The 23,284-nt window shown below is 35.2% G+C and overlaps 1 protein-coding gene and 1 long non-coding RNA gene across 3 annotated transcripts in view; both read left to right on the top strand.

Annotated features, from left to right (window-relative positions):
* The first annotated feature begins 377 nt into the window (after nucleotides 1–377).
* The window catches only part of LOC116403388 (NAD-dependent malic enzyme 59 kDa isoform, mitochondrial-like), a 46,751-nt gene continuing 23,844 nt past the window's right edge, over nucleotides 378–23,284 (top strand). Inside the window, exons 1-7 of one of the 2 annotated variants that reach the window (XM_031884510.1) lie at nucleotides 378–453; nucleotides 1,059–1,193; nucleotides 1,340–1,400; nucleotides 1,931–2,023; nucleotides 17,967–18,106; nucleotides 18,196–18,279; nucleotides 21,810–21,829. In XM_031884510.1, the coding sequence (XP_031740370.1) occupies nucleotides 1,104–1,193; nucleotides 1,340–1,400; nucleotides 1,931–2,023; nucleotides 17,967–18,106; nucleotides 18,196–18,279; nucleotides 21,810–21,821 (480 nt within the window). In that variant the 5' untranslated portion in view covers nucleotides 378–453; nucleotides 1,059–1,103 and the 3' untranslated portion in view covers nucleotides 21,822–21,829. Of the gene's footprint in view, nucleotides 454–1,058; nucleotides 1,194–1,339; nucleotides 1,401–1,930; nucleotides 2,024–17,966; nucleotides 18,107–18,195; nucleotides 18,280–21,809; nucleotides 21,830–23,284 lie in introns of those variants that run through there. The other variant, XM_031884509.1, reaches the window with a different exon arrangement.
* LOC116403394 lies at nucleotides 19,512–20,512 on the top strand. Its single transcript, XR_004216173.1, has 2 exons — nucleotides 19,512–20,198; nucleotides 20,290–20,512. It is a non-coding gene; the product is annotated as an uncharacterized LOC116403394 (long non-coding RNA).

Here is a 23,284-nt window from a genome sequence, read left to right as displayed (position 1 = left end):
AAATCATATCCCCTCCCTAGATTTTTGTGTAATTTGTGTTACATATTGACGACCCAGATCAGTTTATTAGACAAGTTTGATGCTTCATTTATTTCCTGGATTGATGGCTAATGAAAAACTTCTGGTACTCTTCTTCAATCCTCTTTAAGTTGTTTAAGAGACCTTAGCTTCACACAATTTGTACATTGAGATGATGGTCTATTAATTTGTGAATTATATACATAGCATAACAAATATTATTTCTTTCAGCAATGGGATAATTGTTATGCTTTATAGATATATATATTTTTTAAAGTTCATTGTATTTTCTTCTTCCAACTACAGGTTGACATGATTGTCTTGACAGATGGAAGTCGTATTCTTGGCCTCGGTGACCTTGGAGTTCAGGGAATAGGAATATCTACAGGAAAGCTGGATATGTATGTTGCTGTTGCTGGCATAAACCCTCAAAGAGTATGTTTTTCTTAGACAAGCTCAACGCCCTCCCTTCATCCAATGGTTGTTTATCCAACTTGATTTCAATCAGTTGTGGCTATTTTTTTAATTGTTTATAGGATCGTCTGCATTTAGATTGTTTTATCTTCTCATGTTGGGCTACTTCCAAGAAATTTTTTAACCGAAGGGTGGATAATAGCTCGCTTGTTTAGTCTAAACTTGGGGGATTTCAAATTTTGCCCAAATTTTAAAATTTTTCAAAAGTTTTTCATTACAATAACGAGCATCATAACTTCTTAGATCTTGCATAAAAGGCATGACTGTCAACCCTTGAGCAAAGCTCGGGTTTGTGACATGAGATTCTGAATTTTGAGAATAAGCTTATGTCCTTTTTGTTTTTGCTAAGTTTCAACTAATACACTCAGTATTTATCTTTGTGCTTATGTGATAGATTTGTTATGCACTGTAGTGATGTGGGGTGTTTCCTTATTTTCTGCATCTTAACTACCTTATTTTCTGCATCTTAAATACCTTATTTTCTTCATCTTAAATACCTTATTTTCTACATCTTAAATACCTTATTTTCTGAATCTTAGTTGGTACTGAAATTTGGTTTGTTTCAGTGAAAGAGGCACTATCAGCATTGACATGTACATGTGATTTTAGGCATGAACCAGGAGAGTGAGAGTTTTAGTGTGTCGTGTTTAGAATTTACCGATATCTTTTTCCCGTTCCAGCAAGTATTCCTGATTGTGGGGGTAACTCTCAAGTTTGCAGTCTTTTCTTCATTAAATTTGTAGATTATCTAAGAATACTAATATCATTTAATGGTGACATTTTTTTAGCAACTTTTCTTAACCCCACTTTCTGAATTTCATTAAGTTTACTCTTGTTTAATTGATAGATTCTTCCAGCAATGCTAGATATTGGTACTAACAACGAGAAGTTACTTAATGATTCTCTTCGTAAGTGAAAGGGAAACCTTCATGTCGTTTATCTCCATATTTTCCTTGTAATATATTGTGCTTATATTGATATGTTTCTGTTGTCAATGGCGATATATCTGGGTTTTATGTTGTTGTTGCGGTGGTGGTGGTGAAATATTTTATTTAAGTCTCTTATTAATATTTATGCTTACTTAACAGAAAATTTGTTGCTTGAGCTTGCTTCATTTGGTCCTTTTACTTGTTTAAGTCCTCCTCTAACTAATTATACATTTCGTCCTTTTACTTGTTTAAGTCCTCCAAAAAGTATTCATTACTTTAATAAATTCCCTCACCAGCATCATCACCTCTTATTCAACAAACTGTTTTTTCCCAAAAGCAAAAAAGGAAAAAATAAATAAAGATAAAGACAATCAAGAACAACCATCAACTACATGAAAAAAAAAAAGAAAAGAAAAAGATAGCTGCTGAAAAACATTACTACCCATTTTCATTATCATCATCCTCTACTATGCTTTTCCACCTTCTTCTAACCCATTTTTCCATTGCAGGATTTATTGGAGTTGAGGAGTCCCACAATCATTATGTTCTGTTTGTTTTTCCATCACTTTTTCAAGGCTGTTCAATTGGAGTTCCATCTTCAGGTAATATTAATGTGTTTGTTTCTAAGATAATTTTGTTAAAAACTTGTTTTTGTTGTCCCCATCCACCAGCTGTTTGATGAAATGCCGCATTGAATAATTTTGTGGGTTCTTGGGAAGCATGTGATATATGTGTTGTGGAATTTGTATAATTAGTTAGAGTGATTTAGAAAAACTTTTGTATTTGTAGTTGAATAGATATTTCATTCCATATTTAGAGCATGATTAAGTGTTATTTTGAAACTGTTAAAATTACTTCGAAAGATATTTGGATAATTTAAATGACTTTCTATTGTATGTTGATAACGTTTGATAGATCGAAAACTTTTCTTCTTCTTCTTCCTCGTTTCTTCCTGCTGCCTATTCGACCTACAACTTTGAGTGTAGTTGCTTGGCTGTCTAATTGCCACCACTTAAAGTTACTCCCTCGCCTTCTTATCACTCTTAATTTCCTTGACAACAAAGTCAAACTGCTACAGAACAATCGAATTTTCGTTTGATTAATTTTCTATCCACAAGAGGCTTTTGTATGTTGATCACCCTTGTTTTCTTTGAAAAGTTTAAAATTCCATACACGATATATTGGGAAACTTTCACATTCCTCTGGACATTAAAAGCTCAAGAGCATTGATTTTGAGCAAAATAAAAATGAAAATCCCTTTTAATTTCCAGCAACACCATATTTGAAGTTCATTGTATTTTCTTCTTCCAACTACAGGTTGACGTGATTGTCTTGACAGATGGAAGTCGTATTCTTGGCCTTGGTGACCTTGGAGTTCAGGGAATAGGAATACCTAGATTGGAGGGAGAAGAGTATCTATCTATTGTTGATGAATTTATGGAAGTCGTGCATACATGTTGGCCTAAAGCTATTTTCAGGTTTATTGGTTAAGATATCAAATTTTTAACTGTGTTCACTGCCAGTAATCAGTATCGTATTCTCGCAATTTGATTTTGAATGATGCCAGTTTGAGGATTTTCAAATGAAATGGGCTTTTGAAACATTACAACGTTATCGTAAGAGGTTATGCATGTTCAACGATGACATACAAGTGGGTAGTTCATGTTGTATTCATGCAGTTGATAATTACTTAAAAGGACATTCATTTTTGTTTATTTCATTTCATAAAGGGAACTGCTGGTGTTGCTCTCGCTGAACTATTTGGAAATGTGAGAGCTCAAGGGCGGCCATTGAGTGATTTTGTTAACCAAAAGATAGTAGTGGTAGGGGTTGGAAGGCATTGTCAGCTGTTTAACTTTAACATTTTCTCCAAATAGTAATATTGCTAACTCTTTAGGGATCATAAGCCTTGTCCTCTTTGTTGAAACAAAAGTGGTTGTTTGAAAGAAGAATTACTATTACTATAACTATTACTTGATCACTATTACTATCACTATTACTATCACTATTACTATCACTATTACTATCACTATTACTATTACAATTACGTGAATATCAGAGAAATTAAAACTTTGGAAACTATAGTTCAATCCTTTTGGTTTAACCTTCATTTGTTTCAACATGCTGGTTTTTCCCCTCTTTCAACTTCAGTGCAGGGCTCGGTGTTCTTAACATGGCTATTCAGGCTGTTTTGAGAATGGCAGGGAACAACGATTCTACTGCAAGAAATCGATTTTTTTCTAATAGACAAAGATGTAAGAATCTTTTTCAAACTTTCATTTCTCAATTTCTGCATCAGTCTGTCCATGTTTTTCCTTCCATGAGAGTTACTGATTTCATAAACCAATCGGATGGGGTTTGGAATTTGGATAGCTTTATTATGGGTTAATTTGTATGATGCAGTTTCGTGTGAAAAGTATGAGGCAGTTGAAGAAGTTAAATGACTTGTGGTGGTAGTAATCAGTGTCAAACTCATGTGGTTTTTAACTTACAAAGAAAGAGGAAAAATATCAACTTAGTCCGATGCAGATTAGGGTTTTAAGTCTTCTATCTAATTGTTTGTGTGATAAATGCAGTTACTTTATCAAAAACAAAGAAGAAAAGGAAGGGACCACAAGATTCTTTAGTATTTTAATTTTATTGCAGTACATTATATTCAATCTTCATTTTTCTTGGTTGTGCTGCAAATGGTGTTTCTTCTATTATGGATTTGCATTATACAACACTGCCATATTAAGTCATAAAGTTATGAAAATTAGAAACACACCCTTTGTAGGAGAGAACATGATCCTTCCTTTGAAGTAAATTGAGAGAATTTCCTCTACTGCCTCAATTTTAAGGCTTGAGGTTTGAAGAACAAGGATGAATAATCAACGAAAAAGGAATGAAGAGGTTTTTCGTTTAGGAAAAATAGCGATTTTTTGTTTTCATACTTCCAAAACGACACAAGTATGAACTTATTGTGTATTAAATTGATCGAGAGGTCTTCTAATTGTTTGTTAATCTATAGTTTTTGTCTCTATTTTAATTAACTGCTACATGTAGAAGCCTAACTAACTTAGTTAGAGTTCTATCAAAAAAAGGAAAGAAAAAAAGGAAGAAGAAAGATCATGTGATAAATTTATAGAAATGCCATGCAATTATTTTCTAACTATTAATTTATGTTTCTGTGGTAAATTACTGCTACTAGAAATCTAATTGTGTTCGGTTAGTTAGACTTCATGGGTTTGATTTTTTTTTTTTTTTGTTAAAGAGGTTCCATAAGTATACCGATGGTTTTGAAATTTTGATTAGATGCATGTCTGAGAAATTTCAAGGCTAAATTATACAGAATACCCCTAAACTTTGTACTTTATATAAAAATACCATTGAAAATACACTCAAGACATAAACTACCAAAAGTGTTAAAAATACAGTTAATATAATTATCCTAATTTTAGTAATAAATGAAATTGAGAGAATTTTCTTTGATTTTCAGGAACAAGGATGAATAATCAATGAAAAAGGAATGAAGAGGTTTATCCATGCAAGCTTCAAACCAAAGCCAAGGATGTCGATCCTTCCAGGGGAGTCCAAAGTTCTCCCTTATTTTTCTCCCTTTATTTTGATTTTCAAAAGTTTGCAATTTTTTAAGTGGGGGTGGGCAATTGCTTGCATGTTTAGTCTAAACTTGGAGGTTCAAATTTTGCCCTTCAAAATTTCTAAAAAAAAATTTCCTTACAATAATGAGCACTATACCTTCTTAGATTACTTAGATCTTGCATAAAAAGCATGACTAGCAACCCTTGATCACTGAGCTTGGGTTTGTGATGTAAAATTCTGAATGTTGATGAGTATATGTGCTGAAATTTGAGAATAAGCTGCCAGTGTTTTTTGGTTTAAGCCCATTTTTAGCGATATCTTATGGAGATGTGAATGCATGATTGAGAAAATGGTATGTGTGTTGTGAATGCTTGATTGCATGCATATAATAAATAAGTGCATGGATACTTTTCTAGCTTTGTCTTCCTTTGTTTCTTTGCCATGACTTACCTATGATGCGCTTAGTCCAAACCTAGCCTAGATAGAGTTAAAAAAGGATAGGAGGTACTCTTTAGAAATTGAGATGGTTTTAACAAATTTGTCTTGTCAAACATGAGTTTGGAGCCTCTTCTCTAGCCACAATGAACTAAATCCCTTTAGAAAGGGTGGGCATTAACAAATCTTGTTGTCACTTCGAAGGGAGCAGTCAAACTTAGAAACTAAGTGTAGAACCATAGAAAGGTTACCCCATCGGTTATTGTGTGCGTACCAAAGAAAGAAAAGAGAGATTTGCAAATGTAAAACTTAAGACAGCGAGACAATTAAGAGCTAAAAAAAACAAAGAACATATGCATTATACATCAGAAAAATCCCATAAAAAAATGAAGGGAAACTTCACTTTTGGCCTAACCAAAAGCAGACCACCTACTCTTAGCGTTCTAGACATAGCATTGAGTTTGATGAGGGCTTTGAAAATAGGAGGAATCCTCCCCGTTCCACACTAGGGGAAAAACGAGACTTGTCACTCCGAAGGGAGCAGTCAAACTTAGCATTGAGTTCAAGGTATCCTTCTTAGATTCTTGAATCATGACTACATTAGGACTACAATAGTTGATGAATTTTTTAAGTGCTTCACGTTTAGAGGAGTCGTTCAAACTCCTAGTGCTCCAGGAGACAACCTTCATAATGACTGGGAGGAGGAAAAGGCAGTTGCACATCTAATTTAAGCCATAATGATTCCACAATCACCGACTATAGACACTAAATCATTAGGCAAATCCAGGGGAATTTTAATAGGGAGAATATCTTCATCATTGAACAAGACATTCAGATCCATCCCATTAATTTCTTGGACTAATTTAGGGTCAACTTCAGTGTTGGGGACTGCCAATTTAACTGATCTCAACAGTAAGTTGATTAAGTTGGGGAACACGAGACAAGGCATCTGCTGCTTTGTTTTCTAGTCCCGGTTTATACACGACATCAAAATTGTAGCCAAGAAGCCTAGCAATCCACCTCTGATGTCGAGGTTGGATAACCCTTTGTTCCAATAAAAGTTTCAATGATCGTTGATCAATTTTCACTACAAACCTCCTGCCCAAAAGATAAGGTCTACAACATTGCACAGCCAAAACTACAGCCATAAATTCCCGTTCATAAACTGGTTTAGCACGACCCCTCATAGCTAATGTCAGGCTAAAATAAGCAATTGGCCGATGATTTTGAATTAAGACAGCATCTACCCCGTATCCAGAAGCATCGGTCTCTATTTCAAATGGTAAGGAAAAATCTGGCAGTGCTAAGATTGGGAGAGTCATCATAGCCATCTTTAAATTCTCAAAAGTTTCAGCAGCTGCAACAGTCCATTCATAAGCTCCTTTCTTCAATAATTGAGTCAAAGGAGCAGCCACACTTCCATAATTCATTACAAATCTTCGATAATATCCTGTCAACCCAAGAAATCCACGAACTTCACGGACATTAGTGGGCACGGGCCATTCTTTGATAGATCTAATTTTCTCGGGATCACCCTCTACACCCTTGCCCGAAATTATATGGCCAAGATACTCCACTTTCATTTTGGCAAACCCACACTTGTGCATATTAGCATATAATTTATTCTCTCGCAGCACCTCTAACACCCATTCTAAATGTTGAAGATTTTCATCCAAACTTCTGCTGTAAATTAAAATATCATCAAAAAAGACTAAGACAAACCTGCGTAGGTAAGGTTTAAAGATACTATTCATCAAAGCTTGAAATGTTGATGGTGCATTGGTGAGCCTAAAAGGCATGACAAGAAACTCATAATGCCCCTCGTGAGTTCTAAAAGCTGTTTTCTCCACATCCTTTTTACACATTCTAATTTGATGATATCCCGCCTTGAGATCAATCTTCAAAAATAATTAGCCCCATTAAGTCATCAAACAATTCCTCTACTACTGGAATAGGAAACTTGTCTCGAACGGTCACACTATTCAACGCACGGTAATCTACACAAAACCGTCAACTACCATTTTTTTCACCAACAAGAACGGGATCAAATATGGACTAGTACTAGGTTTTTATGCCAGATGCCATCATTTCATCAACCAATCTTTCCGTCTCATCCTTTTGCTGGTATGCATATCTATAAGGCCGAACATTGACTGGATTAGTCCCCTTTTTAAGATGTATATGATCTTCAATGGTACATTGTGGTGGCAACTCTCCAAGCCAATCAAAAACATCTTCATACTTAGCTAACACGGCTAGAATAGACTCATGAATGGTAGGCACTTCATCAACCCCATACAACGCTGCAAATGCCATTCCACCTTCCAAAGATCTACACTCAATCAGAAATCCCTAATCAAGTTATGTCCTTGTCTTCATCATGTGCTTCAAACTCACCCTAGCCTTCGTAAGACTCGAATCTCCCCTTAATACAACCTTCTTCCCATTTTGTATGAATGTCAAAGTAAGTTTTCGCCAATCTACTTCGGTTACTCCTAATGTACGTAGCCATTGCATACCAAGAATGACTACATACTCAAGTTCTGTCCTTCGGTTACTACTAATCAAGTTCTGTCCTTGTCTTCATCATGTGCTTCAAACTCACCCTAGCCTTCGTAAGACTCGAATCTCCCCTTAATACAACCTTCTTCCCATTTTGTATGAATGTCAAAGTAAGTTTTCGCCAATCTACTTCGGTTACTCCTAATGTATGTAGCCATTGCATACCAAGAATGACTACATACTCAAGTTCTGTCCTTCGGTTACTCCTAATCAAGTTTTGTCCTTGTCTTCGTCATGTGCTTCAAACTCACCCTAGCCTTCGTAAGACTCGAATCTCCCCTTAATACAACCTTCTTCCCATTTTGTATGAATGTCAAAGTAAGTTTTCGCCAATCTACTTCGGTTACTCCTAATGTATGTAGCCATTGCATACCAAGAATGACATCCACTCCCCCCCCCCCCCCCAAATTCCAATGGCAGAAAATTATCTACAACCTTCCATTCACCAATAGCAGTTCCACTTGTTTACAAATTCCCTTCCCTTTTACAGCAGATTCAGACCCCAAAATAACCCCATAATGAGAAGTTTCTTCCAATGACAACAACAATTGAGTTACTAAATTTTCAGATATAAAATTATGGGTCGCGTCGCAATCTATCAATACTACTACTGACCTTTCTCGAATCATACCTTTAATTTTCATAGTTCCGGGGTTTGTTAATCTCACAACCAAATTTATTGATAATTCGATCACGAGTTCTTCTTGTTTAACAACTTTAGTCTCCTGTATTTCAGTTTTTGAATCCTCTTCTTCAACTACTTCTAGTTCTTCCCCATTTTCCCCAACAACTAAAACTCTAAGTTCCTTATGATCTTTCACTTTACACTTATGTTATGGCCCACAAAAAATCTTTCCTCACAACGAAAACAGAGACCTTTCTCATGTCTAGCCTGAAATTCAACATCAGAAAGTCGTTTTAGTGGTCCTTCTCGTCGATTAGGTTCACCAGCCACTCCTCGAAGTGTAATCGTCCGCATTGGAACAATCCCTCCTGACTTATTACCATTAGAAATCACAGGAATTTTTGGTTTAAAAGAAGCAGAAACCTGAAGTTTTCCATCCGCTGCATGTTTGAAACTTGATTCTCCCCTTATCACTTCTCGGTCCTCAATCTTTTGGGCCAACTTCATCATTTGAGCAAGCCCCATAGGTTCCCAACATTCCATATCTGCCTTAATCCATGGTTTCAAACCATTCATATATGTTTCTTCTAAGACAGCCTTTTGTAGAATAGGCAATGGTGCTACTGATTTATCAAATAAATTTTGATATTCTTCCACTGTAGTTTCTTGCTTGATCTTTAAAAATCTTCCCAGAATTGATCCCTCACGACCCGATCGAAATCAGACAATAAGTCTCTTCTTTAAATCGTCCCAATTAACAAACGGTTCACGATCTTCATGAGATCTATACCAATCCAAAGCTGCTCCATCAAAACTAATAATGGACACAGTCATTTTCTCTGACTCACTCCATTTGTGTATCTGAAAGTATCTCTCAGCCCTAAACAACCAAGAATCAGGATCATTTCCCACAAAAACTGGCGTTTCAATTTTTTAAAATTTGCTTCGGTCGTCTGCAGAATCTTCACCCTCCAACTTGGTATGTTTTTCCTCAAATTTTCCTCCCATCATCGTTGAAAATCAACCATGCTATCAACTTTACTTGATGATCCTTCTAGTACTTTTTCCATCGTTGTCTTCCCTTTGATCATTCCTTCAATATATTTCAACAGTGTTTCTAGTTAATGTTGTAGCTTCTCAGCTTGTACTCCTAACCTCTCAATACTCTTCGCCAAAGATGACATGTTTTCCTTGATTGTTGGCAGATCATTTAATTCTGCTCGAATGCCGGATATTTCTTGATCTACCATTTCCAACTTTTCCTCAATTTGCTTTTGAGCCATGATATAGAACTTCACATATTCGATTTCTTTGATGCCAAAATGATAGAACACCAAATAGTGTGTTCTACTAATTTATTAATCAGCCAAACTTTTACAGAAAACAGGTTCTAACACAGTCTCGAAAACAAAGTACAACACAAGAACTAATACAAGGATAAACCATGTTCAACATAAAACATCAAAACAGTAAAGTACTTCACGATAATGGATATAACTTGCTCCAGACTACAGAAACTGAACACTTTCTGCATTCCCTGCTCTCTAGGAAATTACAGCCCTCCACTTCCAGAAACAGACTAACCACCCCTCTCTTCCCTCCATTCTTTCCCTTTTAACTCTCTCCCATGTAACTAACTATGGTCCCCACCAAGGTGGTTTCCACTTCTTTTTCCACTTCTCTCTATTTCCCTTCTCTTGTTCACGTGCAACTGCTCCCTTTTCCCTCCTACTATATTGTAAAATAATTGGTGGTCTATCACATTACTTGTGTGAATGTGAACCATTATTTTGTTTGAATTTGAAACTGATCTCTCTCTCTCTCTCTCTCTGTTTTTTGTTTCTTTGGTTACCAGCTAGTGCTTATGTGCCTGCCTGGTGGGCCTTCAAATGTTTCAAGTATGCACTTTTTCTAATCCCAATTCCTTCATGTTTTTTTGTTCTTGAAGAGGAGGAATAGTGTGAAGAATCAAATTCAAGTTTGTGGCTGTACAGGAACAACTATGTGAAAGAGACCACCTATTCATGAACTGGAAAGGAGAATAGAAGATAAAGATAGAGAATTGCAATCAATTACATTAGACAACGAAGCGGTCTGTTGGTTTTTTCCTCATGCTTGATTTGCTTGCATAAGAATGTTTTTAAATATTTGTTTTTTTCTTCACGAACCCTTTTATTCTATAATTTCTTCACAGGCTTGGGTCAAGGATGATCTTCTGGCGTGAAAAAGAAAAAGAATTAGCAACTTACAGGTTACATTTTTTGTTGAAGTCATTCAATTTTTCTCTTCTTTAGCCATTGATTTTACTTTTTGCTTACGCTCACATCCTAACACATTCTTTAGTATTTTAATTTTATTGCAGTACATTATATACAATCTTCATTTTTCTTGGCTCTGCTGTAAATGGTGTTTATTTTATTATGGATTTGTATATTATACAACACTGCTATATTAAGTCATAAAGTTATGAAAATTAGAAACACACCCTTTGTAGGAGAAAACGTGAACCTTCCTTTGAAGAAAATTGAGAGATTTTCCTTTGAAGAACAAGGATGAATAATCAATGAAAAAGGAATGAAGAGGCTTATCCATGCAAGCTTTAAACCAAAGTCAAGGATGTTGATCCTTCTAGGGGAGTCCACTGTCCCCCCCCCCCCCCACTTATTTTTCTCCCTTTACTTTGATTTTCAAAAGCTTTGAGGACGAAGCAATTTTTTAAGTGGAGGGTGGATAATAGCTCACTCGTTTTGTCTAAACTTGAGGGATTTCAAATTTTACCCAAATTTCAAAAATTTTCAGAAGTTTTTCATTACAACAATGAGCATTATAGCTTCTTAAATCTTGCATAAAAGGCATGACTATCAACCCTTGAGCACTAAGCTCGGGTTTGTGACGTGAGATTTTGAATTTTGATGAGTATATGTACTGAAATTTGAGAATAAGCTTCTGTCCTTTTAAGCCCTTTCACAACTTGTATATATCCTTTCTTTTTTCGTTAGTTGGGGCTTACTTCAGTTTTGTTAGTTGGATGAAGCAATTTGGAGTTTCAAAGTTCTTGAAAAGGTTAAATTTTTTGTTTGAAATTGGGCTCTCGGTACTATTGATACAACAGTCAAACAGTAGTAGTGAGACGTGAAGCCTCGTGATTACCTGCATTCTAGTGTTTGCAGTCTGCGAAAAAGCAGAGAACTGTTGACAACTCCTTTTTTTTTCTTCACCAGGGTAATAAGAAGCATTGGAACATCCCTATTAAACGATAGAGTCTTACTTGCTGTCTCTACATGGTAGTAAAATATTGTTTACTTCATCTCTTTAGCCGTCTGCATCTTAAATGCAAAAGCTCACAATATATGGGTGACATGAGTCAAAGGGATCTAAGACAAGGAGACCCCCTGTCCCCATCCTTTTTACCCTCCGTGGTGATGCTTTCAACAGATTAGTTTACTTCTATATGGAGAAATAAGCTCTTGAAGGTTGGGAAATCAGTAGAAAAAAGGTGGCTATCCTTCATCTTCAGTATGGTGATGACACTTTTTTTTTTTTTTTGTCCAGGGGATGTTCATTCTTTAATTTGAATATGGCGAATTTCTTCCTAATTTGGATTAATATGAAGGAGCATAAGGTGTTTGATGGAACTCCAATTGGTATTAACGTAGGAATTTTATTGATAGTAGCAAGGGAATGAATTCCCAAATACAAGCTAACACTAATACCTTCTGCAACCTATCTTTAAAGGGAACAAAAAGGTACTCTTTACTTGAATCTCTAACTAACTTTCCCACCTTTCTATTTCATCTATTTATACTAGTCTCTCCTTCCCTCCTACTAACTAACTCACACGTGCTTCTCACGTATTAATTCTTTTTTTTTCTCTTCTACTATATTGATATAAGATAGGAGGTCCTAGGCTTGCGGTTGAGTTGGGTTGTAAGATGGAACCTCTCACCCTTAACTCGCTAGGCTTTCCTTTGGGTGGTAAGCATTGGTTTCTGGCTTTCTGGGATGTTGACAAAATTAGAAGTAAGATTGCTAAATGGAAGAATTTGTTTCTTTCCAAAGGTGGCTGGTAATCATTGATTGCTCCGTTGCTCAATGGGTTGCCTTTGCATTTCCTTTCCCTCATCAAAGCTCCTTACAGGATGATTAAAAGTATAGAAAAACTGTTTAGGTATTTCTTCTGGGGTGGTGAAGACTACAACTCAGGGAGTCATCTTGTTATAGGAAAGTTCCAGCACTGATTGAGAAATGGAAAATTTATGGAATCAGTTACTTGGTTCTCTGTGAATGATATGTTTAAAATTTTTCATTCATAATCTATAATTTTGTACCCCATATATGGTTCTCAGGTTTTAGCAAGTCATTTGATTTAACAACATATTGGTAATAACTTTGACTTTTATTTTGCAGCCTTTTTACTGTATGCAGCATCGGTTATGACAGCTGTGTTTATTGTGGTTATATTGCTCTGTTTTTGTTGTCAATGGCAATATATCTGGGCTTTTTGTTTTTGTTGTGGTTGTTTTGGTGGTGATGGTGGTGAAATATTTTATTTAAGCCTCTAGTTAATATTTATGTTTACTTAACAAAAAATTTGTTGCTTGAGCTTGCTTCATTTTGTCCTTTTACTTGTTTAAGTCCTCCTCTAGCCTGTCAAGTTTATTAGACAAGCTTGATGCTTCATTTATTTCCTGAATTGATGGCTAATGAAAAACTTCTTGTACTCTTCTTCGTCTTCCTCAAAATCACCGATTCACGACCATCTTCTTCTCCTAGCCCTAACAACGCCAGATTTCTCAACTATCGATCGACGTGACAATCATGCCTGCCTGCTTGACAAAGCCTTTTTCGGTCTACCAATAAAGGAAAAAGGATTGCTGGTGACACGAAAGTTGGGCTCGACGCTCCTTTTCCTATTCCACTGCGCGTCGTGGTCTTTCCCTTGCTGGCTTGGATGACTACTATGGACGATGATCACAACTACTTCCAGTCTCTACTCGATAAGTACCCAAGGATGCCCTGGGAGAGCTCCTTAGTGGATCACAAATGCTTCCAAATTCTTTGTTCGTAGACTAATTTGAAATCCTTCCAATTTTAGGGTTCTAAAAGGTAGAATTTGACCACAAAATCCAAAATTTTTCTTTGATTATTAATTTATTGTATTCAACTTTTTGTCGGTTATTTACAATAGCATTATAGTTTAAAGATATTGAAGTAGCTTTACCTCACCTATATAACTACATTTAAATCGAATATTTGTGGTTTCATGGAGATACTTTTATTTTTTTTACTTAAGGTCTTGTAGTAATAACTTTACTTTCTTTTAACATCACAACATTCCTCTAAACTTGAATCATGTGTTAAATTCTTACTTCATTCAGGAAAATATGGATCCATGTTGTCTTTGATATCCATAAGATACCAATTAGATTGTGTTAATTATTGTTTATAAGAAAATATTTGTGTGCAGAGTTGCAGTGGGTAAATCTTAATGGCTGGCAGAGCAGAAAATTGGTCCGGGATATATTACTCTCAAGACAAAGTATTTTTTATCAGTTTACTTCCCATGGGGTATTTGTTCTTCCTATGCTTTATCCTTATCCCATCTTTCTCCGATGTAGTCTTCATAGGATGGATTTCTGTGGTGTAAATTTATTCATCTAGTTTGTTTGATTTATGGTTGCATTTAGGGAGAAGGTAAATTACATAAGCCGAAGTAGTTATGGAAAACATCTCCAATTTACAGCAAGTTAAAGCAAAAAAAAAAAAAAAAAAAAGAGAGAAAAATAGCAGTTAAAAACAACTGGGCATCTTGTTTTTTTCTTATTGAAAGTTATGTCGTTTATTTCAAGTCAAATTGACCACAAAATGCTCAAATGAGATTCTTCAATAGGAATATGTAAAAAAAATATAATATGTAAAATAATTTTTTTATATTGGAATTGGCAGATGGCTGAGGGCCTTCGTGAAACGTGGGAGAGAAGCGATAACATTATCCTTCAAAAAATTCAGGAGTAAATATTTATGTGAAAGGCCATATTATTTAGCCATTTGACCTTATTTATTATTAAATTATTTGGTTGGAAATGATAAACTACACATTATTGTTTCCTTCAGTTGTGATCTTGATTATGGGCTATTTGGTATTTTGCCTACAAACTGTATAGTTAATTATCTATTAGCTTTTGTTTTACTGTCAGAACTTTATGTTTATGTGGCTAATTAAAGCCAAAAGTTTTATTTATCGATCTTATTTTTCACAGCATAAATGAAATTGTGTTTCAAGAACCAGATGCTGCTACATCATTCAAGGAAATTCGTCGTAGAGGTTCGTAAGCTTTTTCCTTTGGAGCTGTGATACTAACCTGTTTGAATAAAGGAATCTGACTTGGTCTTTTCCTCTTTAACATTGTGGATTAGGTCTTTCTCTTTACCAGATTTCGTTGCTGAAGTTTATGAAGTAATCAAACAAGTGTTAACTTCTTATATAAAGGTTAGTGCTAACTGCTAAGCTTATTTCTAAGGTGAAAGATGCTTTTATACCCTCCCCAAAGAATATCATTACTATTTATGTTGTATTTCTGATAACTAATTCTTGCATAGCATCTGGTTTGATAATTAAAGTGAAGTTTCTGACATGGAGGTTTTCAAGTTGTAATATATGTTTATGTTTTAGGTAGATTCCCAAACTTTGAAGAAACACTGCAATACTGAGGTAATGGAACGTTGTAAGGCAGAGCATCGGGCTTATTAGAGCCAAGGTATCTTCTTCGATAACAAAGGTAAGGATAGTCCTGATACTACATTTCTTTTGTTATTGAAGTTTAGTGTTCCTTTTGTTGGGTGCTTGGTGGTTGTGCACCTATATTGATTTGTACTTCTGTTAATTAATTATAGTCCTTCTCTCTTGTTTGAGTAATTATTGTCTACCATCTTGTTAGCAAAGGCTTCCCATGGAAATTCAGTTTGTTGTGCTGCATGTCCACGCTGATTTTCGTGATTTTAGTTTTAGATACATAAAAGGGTCTTTGCATCACAACATGAATGACTATTTTTTAATATGAACCTACAATACCCCAAATGAATGCTGGATTTAAATTGGATACAAGGCAGATAGAGAGTGAGATGGAGAGTGTGTTTGTGCTTTAGAGCCATCTGTCTCTAAAACATAGTTTCTTCCCCCCCACCCCTATAAGAAGTAATTTTATTGATGTATGAAATTTACAAAAGGTTTGGTGGAACACCCACAACAATCTTTTTGAACTTTTTGGTAGGTTATGAGTTACGAACTTGTATTGAATATTTGTTAGGTCATTTTAATAATTCAAGTGATACTTAGAAAATGCAACCGAGCTTAAACAATTCTACACATTTTTCTAAAATTTTTAGTTTAACCTCTTTAATAAAATTCGATGCGAAATTATTGTTTTCTTTTTGTAGGAATAAAGGAAAATGAAATATAACCAAACTTGGGATCTTTGCAAGCAAGCTTCCATGAAGAAACTAGGTTACAAGGGGAGGTCTTCTGTTCTCCTTTTTTTTTTTCCATCCGTAGAATCTTGCTTAAAATGCTTTGAGGACAATGCAAATTTTTAAGTGGGGTTAGGTTGTAGCCTTGCACATTCCATGTCCTTTGGGAAATTTTCATTTTGCAAATTTCGCTAAAAATGTCAAAATTTAGAAACTTTTGCAATGCTCTATGCTTAGAATAAGTACCATGTCTACTTCGCTTTTTAGCATAAAAATGCATGTATGCCTAACCCATGAGAATGGAGCTCGGATTTGTGATTGTATTTGTTATTTGAATATGTTACATATGTTGAAAATGCATATATTGATAGCTTAGAAATGAGTAGAACACTTGGTTCATTTTCTGAATATTGTGAATTATGTACATAATAATATGTGTGGTTGTCTTTTTTATCTCAATTTTAATCCCCCTTTTTTGCCATATTCTACTGCCTTTTTTATATTAATTTTAAATCCCTCTTGTGGCCATACACATTTGTATAAGATTGTTTGAAAGCAAAATACGATTGTTAGGTCAAGTAGAAAGCAAAGCCGGCAAGTTCTTAGAGTTCTTCACCCAACATAACAGTCGATAAAAACAAAACAAGAACCCTAAACCCTAAACCCTAAACAAAACATGACTGGCAACCCTTGACCACTAAGCTTAGGTTTGTGATGTAAAATTCTGAATGTTGATGATTATATGTGCTGAAATTTGAGAATAAGCTGCCGTCTTTTTTGGTTTAAGCCCCTTTTTAGCCACATCTTACTGAGATGTGAATGCATGATTGAGAAAATGGTATGTGTGTTGTGAATGCTTGATTGCATGTATATAATAAATAAGTATGGATACTTTTCTAGCTTTGTCTTCCTTTGTTGCTTTGCCTGACTTACCTATGATGCACTTAGTCCAAACCTAACCTAGATAGAGTTAAAAAAGGATAGGAGGTACTCTTTAGAAATTGAGATGATTTTAACAAATTTGTCTTGTCAAACATGAGTTAGGAGGCTCTTGTTTAGCCACAATAGACTAAATCCCTTTAGAAAATGGTGGGCATTAACAAAACTTGTTGTCACTTTGAAGGGAGTAGTCAAACTTAAAAACTAAGTGTACAACCATAGAAAGGTTAGCCCACCGGTTGTAGCAAGACCTAGTTACCACATTGCATTCCAAAGAAAGAAAAGAGAGACTTGCAAACGTAAAACAGTGAAACAATTAAGAGATAAAAAAAACAAACAACATATGCAATATACATCAGAAAAAGGCCATAAAAAATGAGAGGAAACTTTACTTTTGGCCTAACCAAAACCAAACCACCTACTCTTAGCGTTCTAGACATAGCACCGAGTTTGATGAGGGCTTTGAAAAGAGGAGGAATCCTCCATGTTCCACACTAGGGGAAAACGAAGCTTTTCTTCTTCTTCTTCTTCTTCTTCTTTGTTTCTTCCTACTGCCTATTCGACCTGCAACTTTGAGTGTAGTTGCTTGGCTGTCTAATTGCCACCACTCAAAGTCACTCCCTCGCCTTCTTATCACTCTTAATTTCCTTGGCAACAAAGTCAAACTGCTAGAGAACAATCGAATTTTCGTTTGATTAATTTTCTATCCACGGGAGGCTTTTGTATGTTGATCACCCTTGTTTTCTTTGAAAAGTTTAAAATTCCATACACGATATATTGGGAAACTTTCACATTCCTCTGGACATTAAAAGCTCAAGAGCATTGATTTTGAGCAAAATAAAAATGAATATCCCTTTTAATTTCCAGCAACACCATATTTGAAGTTCATTGTATTTTCTTCTTCCAACTACAGGTTGATGTGATTGTCTTGACAGATGGAAGTCGTATTCTTGGCCTCGGTGACCTTGGAGTTCAGGGAATAGGAATACCTAGATTGGAGGGAGAAGAGTATCTATCTATTGTTGATGAATTTATGGAAGTCGTGCATACATGTTGGCCTAAAGCTATTGTTCAGGTTTATTGGTTAAGATATCAAATTTTTAACTGTGTTCACTGCCAGTAATCAGTATTGTATTCTCGCAATTTGATTTTGAATAATGCCAGTTTGAGGATTTTCAAATGAAATGGGCTTTTGAAACATTACAACGTTATCGTAAGAGGTTCTGCATGTTCAACGATGACATACAAGTGGGTAGTTCATGTTGTATTCATGCAGTTGATAATTACTTAAAAGGACATATATTTTCATTTATTTCATTTCATAAAGGGAACTGCTGGTGTTGCTCTCGCTGGACTATTGGGAAATGTGAGAGCTCAAGGGCGGTCATTGAGTGATTTTGTTAACCAAAAGATAGTACTGGTAGGGGCTGGAAGGTATTGTCAGCTGTTTAACTTTAACATTTTCTCCAAATAGCAATACTGCTAACTATTTAGGGATCATAAGCCTTGTCCTCTTTGTTGAAACAAAAGTGGTTGTTTCAAAGAGGAATTACTATTACTATTACTATTACTATTACGTGAATATCAGAGAAATGAAAACTTTGGAAACTATAGTTCAATCCTTTTGGTTTAACCTTCATTTGTTTCAACATGTTGTTTTTTCTCCTCTTTCAACTTCAGTGCAGAGCTCGATGTTCTTAACATGGCTATTCAGGTTGTTTTGAGAATGGCAGGGAACAACGATTCTACTGCAAGAAATCGATTTTTTTTCTAATAGACAAAGATGTAAGAATCTTTTTCAAACTTTCATTTCTCAATTTCTGCATCAGTCTGTCTAAGTTTTTCCTTCCATGAGAGTTACTGATTTCAGAAACTAATCGGATTGGTTTGGAATTTGGATATCTTTATTATGGGTTAATTTGTATGACGCAGTTTCGTGTGAAAAGTATGAGGCAGTTGAAGAAGTTAAATGACTTGTGGTGGTAGTAATCAGTGTCAAACTCATGTGGTTTTTAACTTACAAAGAAAGAGGAAAAATATCAGCTTAGTCTAATGCAGATTAGTGTTTTAAGTCTTCTATCTAATTGTTTGTGTGATAAATGCAGTTACTTTATCAAAAACAAAGAAGAAAAGGAAGGGACCACAAGATTCTTTTAGTATTTTAATTTTATTGCAGTACATTATATTCAATCTTCATTTTTATTGGTTATGCTTGCAAATTGTGTTTCTTCTATTGTAAAACCCCGAACTCTAAGCTAATTGATTTTAATCAGATTGCTCTATTTTTAGGATTTTAATTTTTTGTGGAGTGTTATTTTATTTCTTTAGGCTTGGAACAGAAATTTAATTATTGGGAAAGAAAAGAAGTGTAGGATGAAAAGGTAATATAATAATAATAATATAATAATATTATTATTAATTATTAATTTATAAAAAAAAGAAGGAAATTAAAATTTCTCTTCTTCTTCTCTCTCTCGCGTGACCCTTCCCCGTCTTCTTCCTTCTTTTTTTTTTTTTCTCTTCTTCTCCTACTTCATCCCAATACCCTAGCCTCCATAGCCTCCCCCATCTTTCTTTTTCTTTTTCTTTTCTTTCCTTTCAGATCTGCAGTCGACCGCCGATCGTCTCGATCTTCCATTGAAGTTGAACGTCGTCGTCGTCGTCGGTTGGTGTCATCGGCGTCACGTCCCTCTCACCTTCTCGTTCTTCCGGCTACGTCTACACCGGTCTCCATTCGTGAAGTCCAGCCGCCCGTGATTTTCGTCACATTTCGTTCACCGAAACTGAAACCCAGTCGCCACATTTCTTTCTTCTTTGAATCTAAACCGCCGCGCCCATCCGCCTGTAACCGCCGTGTCTCTCCGTGCCGTTGTCCAGATCTGCAACGCCGTGTCCCCATCGGTAGCCCCGTCCCAACGCCGTGTCCCCACCCGTAGCCCCGTCCCAATAGTTTTGCCGACGCTCGTCGTTCAGATACGAGCCGTGTAGCATCCAACAGTTGTGCATCGTGAAGTCCTCATCTGTCGCGCAACTCCCCGTTTTCCCAGTCGCGGGTCTGACGTCCATCTTTATTGTAGTGCATATCTGTTTTGCACGCATCAATTTCATTCGATTGTCGCTGATTCTATTTTATTGTCAATCGTCAAAGTTATGTTGTGATTTCATTGGTAAGGAGAAATTGTGGATTTAGTAGTATTGTTCTTGGCTAGCGTAAGTTTTAAAATTGATTAATTGATTTGGGTATTGCTTGATTTTAAGGTGATATTGGAGAGTCGTGCTTGGATATCTATGTTTCGAAGTGAGCTTCATTGGAATTGTTGTTTCATTCTACTTGGAATTTAATTTATTGGATTTAGTACGATTAAAGAACTTTACCGTAAACTTGAGGTAAGGGACTTTCTACTGGACTCACCTAAAGTTTTCAGTTGTGTTGGACGATATCCTTATATCGAAACTTAGTAAAGATGATGGTTATGATATACACATTTGGTTGCAGATTAAATGTTTAGTGTATATTGTGTTTAACTGGAAATATATATATATATATATAATATATATATATATATAATATACATATATTTATGAATGGATTGATGTGGATTGTTGAATGTATACTGTGAATGACTGAAAATTATGCATATACATAAATTGACGCAGATTTGATGTTGAATATATATGGAGATTGTCTTGGGATTAAACATGCAGGTGTGGATGTAGATAGGATGATATTAGTAGACTGTGCTGTATAAAATTTTGGATGTGAATTGGTGAATTTGTTTCAGTTGGGTGTGTCTTATAATGAACTGTGGTTTGCGCTGGTAAAAATGAGGGGTGTTGTGACTTTGTGGTTTACTTGACGGATGTATTAAAATGTTATCAACGACCTTCGAACTTAAGTGAGATAGGTTGACTGTTAGAATGTTGAGTGAAAGAACTTGATATTTTGAAGTAACTGAAAGATGTCATAAATTATCGTAAAGATAGTTAGAATGGATTGAGGGGAAAAATTGTTAGTTTTATTGGGATGTATGCCTTGTAGGTGTCCTACGGGATCACCAATTTTTATGCCGACCTTCGGGAGCATTAGAACTGATATGTGTTTCTGCAGAACACTAGACTGAAATGTACGTCTCTCGGGGCGTTAGACTGAAATGTGCATCCTACGGGATCACAAGACTGCGACTGTGCAGGGTGTCCCAATAGAATGTTAACAATTTATTTTTCCCTGACGGGACCAGTAGAGGGTCGCTTACTGGGTATTTTTATATTCACCCTCCTTATTTTTAATTTTTCAGGCAAAGGTAATAAAGGCGGCAAACCGGCGAGGGGCAGGAAGGAAGCGTGATCGCCACAGGGGACACTTTAAAATTTTGCTTCCGCTTAGTGATTTATTGTATATATTTGTATTCGAACGTGAGACTGTTTAGAAATTTTGAGGTTTTAAAGTATTCAAGGATTTGAAACTTTTTAGTTTTAAATTTTTACGTGAATTTTAGTAATTTAAAACTGGGCCCAAACAAACAAAATAAATTTCGTTCTTTTCAGGTTTTAAATTTTATTTAAACTCGGTCTTTTGTCAAAATTAACGATTTTGACATAGTTAGAAAAGTCGGGTCGTTACATCTATTATGGATTTGCATTATACAACACTGCCATATTAAGTCATAAAGTTATGAAAATTAGTAACACACCCTTTGTAGGAGAGAACATGATCCTTCCTTTGAAGTAAATTGAGAGAATTTCCTCTACTGCCTCAATTTTAAGGCTTGAGGTTTGAAGAACAAGGATGAATAATCAACGAAAAAGGAATGAAGAGGTTTCTCGTTTAGGGAAAATAGCGTTGAGTTTGACGAGGGCTTTGAAAAGAGGAGGAATCCTCCCCGTTCCGTAGTAGGGGAAAAACGACGCTTGTTGTCACTCCGAAGGGAGAATTCAAACTTAGAAACTAAGTCCATACCCCACAAGAAACTTGTCCAATGAACCTTAACACTACGAGGATGAATAGTATCCCATGCACTAGCAATCAAAAAACCACTATGACGACCAAGAACCCAATAAAGTTTATCAAGAAATTAAAATTTCAAGATGAGCAACCCTACTCTGATACCAATTGTTGCAACCCTAGAGGGGGGTGAATAGAGGGGGGTGAATAGGGTTTAAATAAACTTTTTGACAAATAAAAAGTAAAATCAACTAATTAGATATTTTTTTAATTTAAATAAAGAACTTTGTAAACTTTGTTAAATAACAAGATTGATAAAAAGATATGAATGGAAGTATGCAATCAAACTCAACCAATAAGAATATGTAACTAAAATTAAATTAAAAAATAATTAGAAAAGAGTTAGAGAAGAAGACACCGTAATTTTATAGTGGTTCGGTTAAACTCAACCTACATCCACTTTCCCAAGCACCTCTTGGGATTTTGATTGAAAATCTTCTTTGGACTCTTTCCACGGATTTGAGCCGAACCGATTCTTGCTCCTTTTTCGGGTTCAAGAGCAAACCCGATCCTTTCCACGGGTTAGGATCCAACCGTTACAATATGTTGAAATTTTTAAATCACACAAAAGAAAACTCTCTAAAAGAGTGAGTATACAATTTGAAGCTCACAAATTTAATCCTCACAATACAATAAGAAGCTCTCAAGAATAAGATGAAAAGAATAAAAATTGGAAGCTTTAGAGAGAATAACAATGTTGGCTTTTTGCTTGAGGATTGTAAAGATTTTAATGATCTTGTGTTTTAAAATTTGAGAAAAGTGAAGTATTTAAAAAGAGAGGAAAGATAAATTCAAAATCATTTTGGGTCATTAGATATAAGTAAAAGAAAAATGAATGGTTGAGATTTAAACTTAATTAGCCGTTAGACACAATACAAATAATAATATAATAATATGTCTTTTCAAAATATTTTGTTTAAAAAGAAATCAATAAAGCAACTTCACCCTCTTTTAAAAAAAACTAGCCGTTAGACACAAGAAAAAATAATAATATTAAAATCATTTTCTTTTAAATTCATTTTCTTTATAAAAGCCAATAAAACATAACAAAAAGCCACATTTGTTACTCCTTCATTGCTCCAAGTGGCTTTCTCTAATTGGTTCAAATTGAATGCTTGGTCGCCACGTCACCATCTCGGGTATTTTTTCGTTAAGCTTCTTTTAGCAATATTTTCTTCATTTGAACTTCGATTTGGGTGATTCAAGAGGCGTTAGAATCATTTTTCCAAGCTCTACGATATGGTCTATTCA

Source organism: Cucumis sativus, chromosome 4 (assembly GCF_000004075.3).
Source record: "Cucumis sativus cultivar 9930 chromosome 4, Cucumber_9930_V3, whole genome shotgun sequence".
Classification (NCBI taxonomy): Eukaryota; Viridiplantae; Streptophyta; class Magnoliopsida; order Cucurbitales; family Cucurbitaceae; genus Cucumis; species Cucumis sativus.
This window is presented reverse-complemented; position numbering and strand designations above follow the sequence as displayed.